The sequence below is a fragment of the Chiloscyllium punctatum genome, chromosome 8 (genome assembly GCF_047496795.1).
Source record: "Chiloscyllium punctatum isolate Juve2018m chromosome 8, sChiPun1.3, whole genome shotgun sequence".
In the NCBI taxonomy this organism is placed as follows: domain Eukaryota; kingdom Metazoa; phylum Chordata; class Chondrichthyes; order Orectolobiformes; family Hemiscylliidae; genus Chiloscyllium; species Chiloscyllium punctatum.
The window spans coordinates 84,610,093-84,624,231 of NC_092746.1; the positions used below are offsets into that span (position 1 = coordinate 84,610,093).

The 14,139-nt window shown below is 39.4% G+C and overlaps 1 protein-coding gene across 1 annotated transcript in view; it reads left to right on the plus strand.

The window, feature by feature from the left end:
• The first annotated feature begins 8,057 nt into the window (after positions 1 to 8,057).
• LOC140480712 (sickle tail protein) overlaps positions 8,058 to 14,139 on the plus strand; it is a 694,958-nt gene continuing 688,876 nt past the window's right edge. Inside the window, 1 exon segment of the mRNA XM_072575975.1 lies at positions 8,058 to 8,339. Coding sequence (XP_072432076.1) covers positions 8,267 to 8,339 — 73 coding nt within the window. The 5' untranslated portion in view covers positions 8,058 to 8,266.

Below are 14,139 nucleotides of genomic sequence, written 5' to 3' on the forward strand. Positions count from 1 at the left end.
CCCAGTCAGCAATGCCCTCACCCCATGAATTGATTAAAAAAACTGTATTTGTCTGCATATACCCCAACAATACAAAATTATTATATGCGACAATTAAATCAACAGAAATATTTGCAATGACTCTGTAGGCAATGTAACAAACCACATTTACTTGAACTTATATTTCATAGGATAGTTTTTTGCCATCTTTAGTTGGCGCACTCAAATAGACAAGCCTACTTAAACAGAAAATTATATGTGCAAAACTGCCGAGCTTAAAAAACAAGACATGAAAACAGAGATGCCCACATTCTTTGATTCAATAAAAAATGAAATTCCCATGTGCATGCAGTTTACTGTTGTTAAAGATAAAGCTGCAGTGAATTTGTTAATATTCCAGACAAATTTGTAAGTTTGAATTTCTAATTTGAATGTATGTCTGTACGCATATGTGTATGGGTGCATATATATGTACGTGTGCGAAGTAATATGGTAAGGAGGTGGAAGAAATCTGGAAGGTAGGTAAGGGGAAAAATTATGCTGTTATCTTGGAGACAGTATATAAAATGAAACATTGCTCAGGCAGAAACATAAAAAAGATTTGACAAATGTTACAGAGAGACCCAGATAATGCTCTGGGCACGTGAGTTCAAATCCCAGATGGAGAAACCCCCTTAAAACATTTCAAGAAAGTAGCCCAGACCCTAACTTTGCCAGTTATTTTAAGCAGGTGTAACATAGATATTCCAGGAGTGATGCAACTGATTAAACCACTCAGTTTTAAACAAAACAGGATGTATCTACAGGATTACTGAATGAAAGACAATAAGAGAACAGAATACAGAATTATCTGAAAATGCAACAGATTATCTCAATTCAATGATGCTGTTCCAAATCCTTACAACAATACCCATATACACCCCTTGGCACAAAAGGTAAAATCAAACACAGCGTCTTACAGGAGAAATGTCAGAGAGAGAGGAGGATCAGCCTGGACCCGTTTCTTTGGGTCCAGCAGCTTCACAACTGCCTGACTGCTTTTAGTGAATAGCTAGACCAAACCAAACCAGAAAAAAGCTGAAAAGATTCCTGAAGAAGGGCTTATGCCCGAAACGTAGATTCTCTTGCTCCTTGGATGCTGCCTGACCTGCTGCGCTTTTCCAGCAACACATTTTTCAGCAGAGAAAAGCTGAGCCTGGAGAAGTGGCCACTCCCCTGTCATTGTACAAGTGTTTTTTTTAACTTAAAAGCCTTTTTTCCTGAGAAAGTATCTGTTAGCTGCAATCAAATTAGCGCTAAAACCCTTCAAACTTAGACTTTTTGGATTCTGTGTCTTTTACGACCTCGCTGAAAGAAAAACCAAGGAGAACATAACCTTGTTAAAGGAGCAGCATTGTCACACAAAATTTGTAGGTCTCAATTTCTTTTAAAAATTTGTGTCCAGGGTTTTAAAAAACTAGGAATGACGTTTCTTCCCTTTTGATTTTGAGAGAGAAGAACATCAAGAGATGGAAAAGAGAAAAAAAAATTGAGGAGTAAAAGGTGACAGAAAGAATTGAGATTGAAGAGGACAAAATATGAATAAAGAAAAAGACAAAGGGGTTGTTGAATTTTGTAAATTATTTCGGAACACAAGTTGTGAAACTAAATAGATCATAATTCTTGTATGAAAATAACTGCATCAGTAGAGGATCAAGTTATAAAGTCTCATCAAATATGTAAATGAAATGCATTAATTTTAATCTGGGGTCAATGGTCTGATATTTTTGCAGCAAATCTGTGTGATACAACTACCGTAAAAAGCTCCTCCTTTATCACTGTAAATCTCTCATTTTCTTATGATGAAGGGAAGGTTTCTGATGATGATTAGGCCTGAAATACATCACCTAAGGAACTCTTGCAGTGTTGTCCTGGATCTAGGGTTAGGCCTCCATCAACCACAACTATGTTCCTCTGTGCTAGGTTTGACACCAATCAGTGCAGTTTTTTTCTCTCTGCATGTCACTGCCTTCAATCTTTTCATGCCTCAGTTAAATAGCCATGTCCACCACACCTCATTTACCTTATAACTCTCCTGACAGCATTTCCATAATGGGCCTTCTATAAACATTCTCTCATTCAAACCCTCACTTGAAGCAAGTCACTCGCCATCTCTCACTCCAAGCTTTCATTAGTTGGAACCTCCACATTTATACGCTAAGCCCAAGAGCTACGGAATTAGTACATACCAAACTTGGTAATATCTTGTAAAGCACAACCACACTTTCTTCTTCACAGCCAAATATTTTGGTTACTCCACAAGTAACTTGGAGAACAACACCAACTGTTCATTGCTAAAGTTAAGAAGTAATACATATAAAAGTAAGATGTATTTTCCAAAACACTAAAATTATCTCAGATACCGACACATTATCCAAGCTGCCCATCTTCAAAATGCCAATGCAATCCTTTTCCTGATCCCTGCTACTTTACAATTCATCTCACATTTCCCTCAAACTTAATTCTAAGAAACGCTTCCACACCAACATCTAATCATTTAACTACTTAGCTTTGATCCAGGACTGTGCGATATGCCCATCTGACAGTCACTTTTAAAACAACCATCATCCCTCTATTTCTGCCCCGTTTCTTCCAAAAAAAATGCTAACTCTGAACTTGTACAGTCTTTAACCTTCCATTTTGTCTAAATTCATTGAAAATATAAATACCTCCAAGCTATGAGCTCACCTTTCCAACTTCAGCAATTCATGCCCTTCAGTGACACAATTCAAAAACATGGGCCTCACTTCCTATTTTGCAAAAACAGCCAATCTTACTTCATCACTTTTTGAAATCAACCTCACTCTGTCAGCCCACCTATCGAACATCAAATCATGGATGAACCATAATTTCCTAACTGACCATCAAGATGATTGATTCCATGCACTTCTTTGACTACTTTCCACAACCGAACCATTCTATTTGCCACTGAACTAAGTCATTCTACATATTTTCACAACAGTGCTCATCCTATTGCCATTAAAACTATAATGCATTTAAACTCTTATCCAATGTTTGGCCAACTTCTAACTTCCATGGCATTTTGTTTATTCATATTTCCACCACCTTCATCCTGTTCATCCATCACCTCTCCCTCATTTAATGACATTGGCTTCCCATTTTCCAAGATTTAACATAAGATTCATCTGCAAATTTCACTGCACCATCAACCACAATTACCTCTGGTCTTCTAGACCTCCTTTCCTATAGTTAAAATAGTCTTAGAGCTCCAACTAGATTTGAATCCACTTGTTCAAATGCTCCTAACAAAGGACTGACATTCACCCAATTTCCTCTCCAAGCTATTTTACAGTGTTAAAGGAAAACATGAATTCAATTTGCTGTTTATTGATCATATTAAATAACCTATCAAAACAAAATTGCTTGGCTCTATTGGAGGGATCAAAAGCATTGTTTAATATGCTATTGTTCTTCAATGAACATGGAACTCAAAAAGCTCAGTTTATGGATTTCAGAAGTTTGTCATATATGTACAATAACAATCACTAGTTTGTAATACTAATGATTGCACAAATTAATCAGTTTATCTCTTTAAATTCATATATTTTCCAGAATCCTTCCTTTGGTTGCTGAGAACAATAATCTAATTTCAACAAATATTTAATATGAGTCAAACTTCTGCTCAGTAAAATTGACTGCAATGTCAATTTAACTTAAATCAATTCCACACACATTTACTTGACATGTTACATATATTGAAATACCAGGAGATTCACAAGAAATTATCAAAACAATCTTACATTTCTCCAGTCCTTTAGGCACAGCACCCAACCTGAAACCAAATATTTTTTTAAAAAATTGCGACTGGAAAGTATTTCCTTTGGAATGAATTGTTCATTTGAAGGCTTTTGATTGTTTATTTGTTAGTGGTTCCATTGGGAAAATAGTAATCTATCTGGTATTTAACTATATGGACTCATTAGAGCCCAGATATAACCATGTTTCAAATGGCTCTTATGATGTGGTATTCATGTCCCTACCTCTGGACCAGAAGATCTGGGTTCAAGTTCACCTGTTCCAGAGAATTACTTGAACAGGTTGATTATAAATATCTATAACCCTTTATTAACAGGACTCTTATGGTGTAGATGACCAGTGTTGAGCATCAGCGCTTGGAAGCAAGTCATAACATGTCCAAAAAGATTGATTAAAAATATTACACAACTTTAAAGTGAGGGGAGATAGGTCTAAGACAGATGTCAGAGGTAGTTTCTTTACTCAGAGAGTAGTAAGGGTATGGAATGCTTTGCCTGCATCGGTAGTGGATTCGCCAAGTTTAAGTGCATTTAAGTCATCATTGGACAGGCAAATGGACATACATGGAATAGTATAGGTGGGATAGGCTTCAGATTAGTATGACAGGATGGTGCAACAGAGGGCCGAAGGGCCTGTACTGCGCTGTGATGTTCTATGTTCTAATTATTATTTGGCATTATACTAAGTTAAATAGCCTGGTTAGAGTCTTATTGACGATGTTGGTCAATTACAGATCTAAAAACAGCTAAAAATATCATGCAACTTATTAATTCATGCTTTTCATTTCTAGTTGTTGTTCCTTTTTTGATTATGAGATCAGGTTCTGCTGCAATATTGTCATAGTTAAAGAATCTGCTGCCATTCTGGTCAAATGATGTACAAGTCAGGCAAACGTTCCTTAATGTACGAAGTACCATTTTAGTACTCAATGGGACACCCATGCTCATTCCACACAGTTCCAGTTGGTAGTCAGGTGAAAAAGGCCTCTGAGAAACAAAATAAGAGAAACATAAAATTCTGGAAAAGCTCAGCAGATTGGGCAGCATCCACAGGGAGACAAAGAGTTAACAGTTTGAGTGCAGTATGACTCTTTGTCACTAAGAAGACTGACTCAGAAGTGCCACAAAGAAGTTCTTAGATTTGAAGAAAACTCATATCAGACTCTAAATGTTAACTCTGTTACTCTTTCCACAGATGCTGCCAGATCTGCTGAGTTTCTCTTCTTATTTCAGTTTTCAGCACCCATAGCGTTTTGCTTTCATTTGCATCCACGAAAGCAACCTGGACAATCAAAGTACCTAGTTCCCTCATTACTGAGAAAAGCCACTCATCCCTAGATCAATGGTTCCCAACCTTTTCAATATCAAGTTACACTTCAGTGAGACAAACAATGTCACAGTGCATTTGCTTTTATCATAATGCATGTGTGGTTTTGGAAGTCTACGCATGCGTGACTCTGGAGGCTCATGCATATACAGTTGATAGGGGCACTTGATATTAGCTAATACTATCTTCTCTAATAGAAACCAAGGCTCCAGAGATGGAAGCCTCAACACTCAGATAAAATGCCGCTTTCCAAACATTTTGCAACCCATTAACACCTTATCCCAGCACACCAGTTGAAAAACATTTTTTGGCCTCAGCAATTTGCCATGCCAATTGATGGTATATTGTCCAGGAATGATTATTTTCTCTCTGTAGCCGAGAGTTCTGAAGTTATAAGAACTCTGACACTTGTAACTGATCAGTTAGCCAAACTCCCAGAATCTAGGAGGTACCAACCCTACCTATCTAATAATTCAAACACAGCCAACATCTTTCCAACACAGGATTCTCTTACTATACAATTGTCATCAGTTGACTTGTCCTTAAATCCTCTCCATGTTGTCCTTTTTTACATCATCTCTCAGAATAAATTTTGTTAAATATATGCTGCATCCATATTCCCCTTTCCCTCAGGCTCCATTCACCTTTGTGGTGTCAGACTGCTTATCTTAGGCACGGCAGAGTCAACTTCTGATTAGCTAAGTACAGGGAATACCTATGCCATTATCTTCATCTCCCATTATAAAGAAACATTCACTCCCTCCACAATTGACACTCAGCATAGAATCCCTCTAGTGCAGAAAAAGGCCATTTAGCTTATGAAGTCTGCATGGACCCTCTAAAGAGCATCCCATCCAGATCGAGCCCCCTGCTACCCATTCCCATAACGCTGCATTTCCCATAGCCAACACATCCAGCCTGCACAATGCTGGACAATTTATCATAGCCAATCCACCTAACATGCAGATCTTTGGACTGGGAAGAAACTGGAGCATCTGGAGGAAACCCGTTTGAACATGGGGAAAACATGCAAATTCCACACAGTCACCCAAGGCTGAAATTGAACCCAGATTCCTGGCACTGAGTCACTGTGCCACCAAATTAGTATATATCTTTAACAAGATACACTAAGAATTCACCAAGACTTATTAGCCAGTACCTTCCAAACCCATGATTACTTCCATGTAGAAGAACAAGGCAGATATGTGGCAAATTCCTCTCCAAGCCTCTCACCATCCTGATATTATCCCTTCAATTTTGCTGAGTCAAATTCCTAGAACTCCCTCCCTAGATTTTGTAGGTCTACCGAAAGCAGTTCAAGGAGGCAGCTCACCACCATCCTGTCAAGGGCAACTAGGGATGGGCAATAAATGCTGGTTCCACCAGTGATGCCCACATTCTATGAATTAACTAAAATAATACCTGTGTATAGGAAAATGGGCTAGACGAGATTGGAGATATATGAGAGAAACTGGAAGACGATTCTGGGAGAGCTGGAGCAAGTAAGCAACTGGAATAAAGCAAATAAAGAATGGGGAAAGTAAAAAAGACAAGGGAAGAAGTTTTGATGTGAAGGGATAAAAGTAAAGAATAAAAGCAACTGTGGACAGAAGAATCTTAGCTGATCTTAAACTTCATGGTAAAGAAATCCATGAATATCTCATAAGGTTTTAGAAATGATGGTGAAGGGTACAGAAAAGTATTTTAAAATTGTGGAACAAAAATTTGCAACTTAACAGTGAATTATGTCAGTATCCTTTAAAGGTATAAGAAACAAAACTAATGCCAATCTATTGTATGAACCTAGAGTTAATTATTGACCTCAAATAATTTTGGATGACCATTAATAACAAAGAAATCAGAAGCACAGCACAATTTTGTTGAGACAGCATTTCCTCCAGAGAATTAATAACAATGAATCAAATCATTTTGAATGATGGGAACATTACAAAAATGTCAAACAATTTCAGTGATGAATATGATACATTGAAAATGAACCTGCACCAAATGGCATTTAATAGATATATAATAATTCCTTCCAAATAAACCTGAAAATAATGTTTACATTTCACACAAAAACTTTTATTTACATTTTATATGCTCGACCTCATGTATATTTGCAGAATACTATTTAATTGGATAACATTGGTACCTGAACATACAATAATTTAGAACTTAACATTTCTCTCAACTTGCTGGTTTCTTCTGCTTACTCATCCTGATATTCCTTTCCTTTAAGCAGTACTGTGTAGCAAGATGAATAACGGATTGATGTTTAAAATGAAGTTGGGTGAACACAGTCGGAATGGAAGGAAAGATAATTTAATCACGGCAATACAAAACCAAAAGTAAACAAAAAGGCCAAAACAATATTCACAAAAAAATGTTATGACACCTTCGATAGAAATTACTGAATCAATTCATTTCGAACGAAACTACTGTTAAGATTTCGAAATGAATATCAATGAGGCTACAATTTTACTTGGAGTTTTTTTTAAAGTGCGTGCTATCGCGCTAGAAACTTAATATGCATACTGTCTGCCTCATTGAAGTCACGCCCTACATTCTTCATTTCCTATCACTTTTTAATAAAGACACATTAAAAACAATTTTTAAAAACACATATCTAGGCCCTTTTTTTGCATTTACGTGGAACAAGCTTACAGCAACTGGTCTGAAGGTGACGCAGTCCAACTGCAATCCTGTTATTAATAATTAGTGAGAGCACGCAGCTGAGCAGAGCGCGAGTGCCCACCTCCCCCCTTGTACCTCGCGAAGCCCCCCATCTCTGCAACCCACTCGCTGTGAACAGCTGGCCAGGTGAATGAAGGCAGCTTCCGGGAGGGCAGCGGGCGGCGAGCTGAATGGGCGGGCCTGGGACTGCAGTCCTAGCGTGAAGCGAGCGCGCTGCGCTGCACTGTGACAGCAGCCGCTCCTGGAATGAGACCGAATGAGGCATAACGTGAGAGGATGACAGGACTGCCATTCTCCCGAGTTCCGCAAAGCGTTTCTTTCGCTTCTTGCTGACTTGACACCCCACACAAATACCCACATATACTTAATACCAAACAAAAAAGGACGGGGTGGAAGAACACTCGACTTCTCCGTGATATATAATATATATATATAGAAAATCACCACGGTCATGTCTGGAAATCGAGTTCAGTTCGCAGGGCTACCACCTCCGAGAGATGCACAGGATCGCCACGGAGTAGCACGTAAGTGTATTTTCTTGGAGAAGATAAAGTTTTGTCTTATTCTGAGTTTAGGCATGTTTTATTGGCAGAAAGAAAACTGTTAATCCTGCCTGTGACCTTCTCGCATCCTTAGCGAGTGGATTTGGGTTGAAGGAGTGGTGGTGGTTTAGGATATTGTGTTTTACTGAGCTTTTGCAGAATTAATCGACCGAGAGCTACTTCTAACTTTACTTCAGTGCTTTAACACTGAACAGTCTGTCACTGCGTTCTGGTCTTTTCAAAGACGCTGTTTAAATTCCAGTGTTTAAGATTTATATCTGTCCTCAGCCCTATGATTTACTGTACCGAATGTACAAGTTACACATATTATCATGTTTTACATTTATTTTACATTTAGTTTATTCTCTCTTTGACAAATTTAAGTTTATTGGAAAACAAAACATAAGGTATTTTATCCTCATTTCCGGGACTGTTCCTTTTCTATGTTGTGTATCTATGCCAATCTGCATAATTTTTTCCCCTGTGATTTATGCACATTCATCAACAAACATCCTGGTAAGTTATGCTTCAAATTGCCAATATTTCTTTCGATAGCTTCTGTGCCTGTGTAGCCACTTTTCCCAATAGAAAAAGAAAAAAATGCCTTCCCAAATATTGTGTGACTGTTGTAAGTTAAAGTTGTTTCAATAACAACACCAAATTGTACTTCTTTACACAATACTTAACATAGTAATATTGCAAGGTACTTCACAGGATCACTGCAAACAAACATTTGACAGCAAGTAACATAACACAGTATTGCAGTGGGTATAAAAAAACTTGCTCAAATGGATAGATTTTCAGGGGTATCTTAAAATAAGAATCAAAGGGTCAGGGAGGGTATAACAGTGCTTCAGACCTTGGCAGTTGAAAGCATAGCTACTAATAGTGAAGTTATTAAAATCAAGGAAGCTTAAGAGGCCACATTCGGAGGAGTGCCAATATGAGGTTATGATACGGAAGCAGCTTAGAGTTGGGGCAGAGTGAAGCCATGAAGGATTTGAAAACTGAGATAGCAATTTTAAAATTGATGTATTGTTTAACTAAGACTACTGTAGGTCAATGAGTACAGGGCTGATGGGTGAATGGAATTTGGTGTGAATGTTTTATTTTTATTTATAACATTGAAGTACAGAAAGAAGTTGCTCTTGTGGGTTGCATGTGTCACTCATGATCATATAACTGTTGACTGTTAAGGTGATAAAATGTGTATAATGTACTGACTTAATACTCATTAGTCAGTATGGTGCTTGTAACTATTATGGTCCTGTACTAGTGGTATGTAACAGTTACTGGAATTATAATGAAAAGTTTTATTTTCTTCTGATAAGAAGCTAAAATAAAGTTAATTTATTATTATTTGGACAAGTTAAGACAAGATAATGAAGAAATGAAATGAGATTGTTCAATGATTTGTGCTTACACGTAGAATTAACTCCATACCAGCTTCATCATTACTGAGTTTACCTTTACCTAAGCTTTTAAAACTTTGTATTTTGAACTGCTAAACAACCAGCAAGAAGTCATACAGTCATAGCCATGCAGTCATATCCCATGAAAATAGATTCTTTGGTTCAACCAGTCCATGCTGAGCATAATCCCAAACTTGACTAGTTTCACCTGCCTGCTCCTGGCCCATATCCCTCCAAAACATTCTTATTCATGTACTTTTTAAATGTCTTTTTCAAATGTTGTAACACTACATTTTTTAAGGAGATTCAAGAATTTCAAATATTGAAATATATAGTTGTCTTATTTCATGCTATTTTTCATCTCACATCTAATATCCATTTGACTGATCACTCCAACTGGAAGTAATTATTTTATTTATGCAGCCGTGATTGTAATGCCAGCCATTTCCCATGATTTAAAGTGAAGGAATATGTAAAGAATTGGATCATGTCAAGAGTACCATGCATGGTTTTGACTCCCTTATTTGAATAAAGGATAATTGCATTAGATACAGTTCAGAGAAGGTTCACTGGACTTGTTCCTGGAGTGAGACTTGAATAAGTTGGGTATGCACGCATTGTTGCTAAGAGAATAAGAGGCAAGCTTATTGAAACATTTAAATTTCAGGATCTTGTTAAAGTGGATACCAGGAAGATGTTTCCACTGATGGCAAAACTAGAATTGAGGACACAGATTAAAATAACAAAGGAGGAATTCTCCTCCCTAGAAAGCAATGGCATCACTGAGTTAATTCAAGGAGATTAATCCACGTGATATCAAGAACTGGTTGGAGGCACTGACCAGTGCAAATCCAAGGGCCCTGATGACATTCCAAAACTTGCCATTCCCCTACCCAAGCTCTTTCAGTACCGTTAGAACACTAGTATCTATCTGACAAAGTGGAAAATTGCCCAGGTATGTCCTGTACACAAAAAGCAGGACAAATCCAACCCAGCCTGTTACTGATCCGTTGGTCTACTTTTGATCATCAATAAGGTGACGGAAGGTATCCAAAATAGTGCTATCAATCAGCACCTGCTCAGCAATAACCTACTCAGTGATGTCCAGTTGCGGTTCTACCAGGGCGACTCAGCTCCTGGCTTCATTACAGCCTTGGTTCAAACATAGACAGAAGAGCTGAATTCCAGAGATGAGAATGACAGCCCTTAACATTAATACTGCATTCAATGAGTGTAGCATCAAGAAGCTGTAGATTAGATTAGATTAGATTCTCTACAGTGTGGAACCAGGCCCTTCGGCCCAATCAGTCCACACTGACCCTCTGAAGAGTAACCTACCCAGATCCATTTCCCTCTGACTAATGCGCCTAACACTATGGAGCAATTTAGCATGGCCAATTCACCTGACCTGCACATCTTTGGACTGTGGGAGGAAACCGGAGCACCTGGAGGAAACCCACGCAGACACGGGGAGAATGTGCAAACTCCACATAGACAGTTCCCCGAGGCTGAAATCGAATCTGGGACCCTGGTGCTGTGAGGCTGCAGTGCTAACCACTGAGCCACCATGCCACCCAAATGAGGGCTCGTCCGGGAAGCGAAACTGGAATCAATAGATATCAGGGGCTAACTTTCTGCTGGTTGGAGGCATGCGTGGCACACAGTAAGATGGTAGTGGAGGTCAGTGATCTCAGCTCCAGGCCATCCAGGATAGTGTCCTAGACCCAACCATCTTCAGTGCTTCAATGACCTTCCCTCCACCATAAGGTCAAAACAGGAGATGTTTGCCAATGATTGCTCAGCAGGGGAATGGGAACCTGAGGTGTAATTCCAGTGCACAGGAGGGTGAGAGTAGGGAGGGCATGGACAGGATTTTACAGTAACAGGAATGTGCTGACAGATAGCAAACTGGTTTGAAGTGTGTCTACTTCAATGCCAGTAGCATCTGAAATAAGGTAGGTGAGCTTGCAGCATGGATAGGTACCTGTGACTTCGATGTTGTGGCCATTTTGGAGACATGGATAGAGCAGGGTCAGGAATGGATGTTGCACATTCCAGGGTTTAGATCTTTTATGAAGAACAGGGAAGGTGGTAAAAGAGGGCGAGGTCCTTGTTAGTCAAGGACAGTATAACAGTGGCTAAAAGAACTTTTGACGAGGACTCATCCACTGAGGTGTTATGGGCTGAGGTTAGAAACAGAAGAAGAGAGGTCATACTGCTGGGAGTTTTCTAGAGGCCTCCGCAGAGCTCCAGGGATGTGGAGGAGAGGATCGTCAAAACTATTCTGATTAGGAGTGAAAGGAACATGGTGGTCATTACGGGGACTTTAACTTCCCCAACATTGACTGGAAATGCTGTAACTCTAGTACGTTGGATGCATCAGTTTTTGTCCAATGTTTGTAGGAGGGTTACCTGACACGTATATCAAAGAGCCGACAAGAGGGGGGTGGCCATACTGGATCTGGTGCTTGGTAATGAACCAGGCCAGGTGTTTGATTTGGTGGTAAGTGAGCACTTTGGAGAGAGTGACTATAATTCGGTTATGTTTAGTTAAGCGATGGAAAGGGATAGGTACATGCCACGGGGCAAGAGTTATAGGTGGGGCAAGGGCAATTATAATGCGATTAGGCAAGACTTAGGATGCATAGAATGGGGTAGCAAAATGCAGGGGATGGTGACAATTGAAATGTGGAGCTGGTTTAAGGAACAGATATTGCATGTCTTTGATAGGTATGTCCCTGTCAGGCAGGGAGGAAGTGATAAGGTAAGGGAACCATGGTTTACTAAAGTAATTGCATCTCTTGTTAAACTGAAGAAGGAGGCTTATGTGACGTTGAGACAAGATGGTTCAGATGAGGCAATGGAGAGTTACAGACTAGCGAGGAAGGGTTTAAAGAGAGAGTTAAGAAGAGCAAAGAGAGGACATGAGCAGTCTTTAGCAAGTAGAATAAAGGAGAACCCTAAAGCTTTTTATAGGTTTGTGAGAAATAAAAGGATGACTAGGGTAGGAATAGGGCCAGTCAAAGGCGAGTTGCAAGTTGTGTGTACACTCTGTGGAGATTGGAGAGGTGCTAAATGAATATTTCTCATTGGTTTTCACTCAGGAAAAAGAGAATATTGTAGATTAGAAGAATGAGGTATGGGCAATTAGACTAAAAGGATCGAGGTTCGTAAAGAGGAAGTGTTATAGATTCTAAAAGAAGTGAAAGTAGACCAGTCCCCGACCGGATTCTCTGGGAAGCTAGGGAGGAGATGGTGGAGCCTTTGGTTTTGATCTTTTAGTCGTCATTATCCACAGGTTTAGTACCAGAAGACTGGAGGATTGCAAATATGTTGCCCTTGTTCAAGAAGGACAGTAGAGATGGCCCAGGTAATTATGGACCAGTGAGCCTTACATCTGTTGTAGGAAAGGTTTTGGAAAGGATTATGAGAGATAAGATTTATAATCATCTAGCAAGCAACAGTTTGATTGCAGGTAGTCAACATGATTTTGTCAAGGGCAGGTCATGTCTCACAAACCTCATTGAGTTTTTTGAGAAGTTGACCAAGCATGTGCATGAGGGTAGGGCAGTTGATATGGTGTACATGGACTTCAGTAAAGCCTTTGATAAGGTCCCACGTGGTAGGTTGTTGGAGATACTGCGGAGGCATGGGATTGAAGGTGATTTAGCAGTTTGGATTAAGAATTAACTTTCTGTAAGAAGGCAGCGAGTGGTGATTGATGGAAAATATTCACCCTGGAATCTGGTTACTAGTGATGTGCCACAAGAATCTGTTTTGGGACCACTGCTGTTTGTCATTTTTTTTATAAATTACTTGGGCGCAGGTATAGGTGGATGGGCTAGTAAGTTTGCAGGTGATACTAAAGTCGGTGGAGTAGTGGACAGTGTGGAAGAATGTTGCAAGTTGCAGGCGGACTTGGATACACTGCAGAATTGGGCTGAGAGGTGGCAAATTGAGTTCAACACAGATAACTGAGGTGATGCACTTTGGGAAGAATAACAGGAAGGCAGAATACTGGGTCAATGGAAAGATTCTTGGTAGTGTGGTTGTGCAGAGGGATCTTGGAGTCCATGTATATAGATCCCTGCAAGTTGCCACCCAGGTTGATAGTGCTGTTAAGAAGGCATATGATGTGTTAGGTTTTATCGGTAGAGGGATTGAGTTCCAAAGCTGTAATGTCTTGCTGCAACTGTACAAAACGCTGGTGCAGCTGCATTTGGAATATTTTGTACAGTTCTGGTCGCCCCATTACAGGAAGGATGTGGAAGCAATGAAAAGATGCAGAGGAGATTTACCAGGATGTTGCCTGGTCTGGAGGGAAGGTCTTATGAGGAAAGGCTGAGAGACTTGGGTCTGTTCTCATTGGA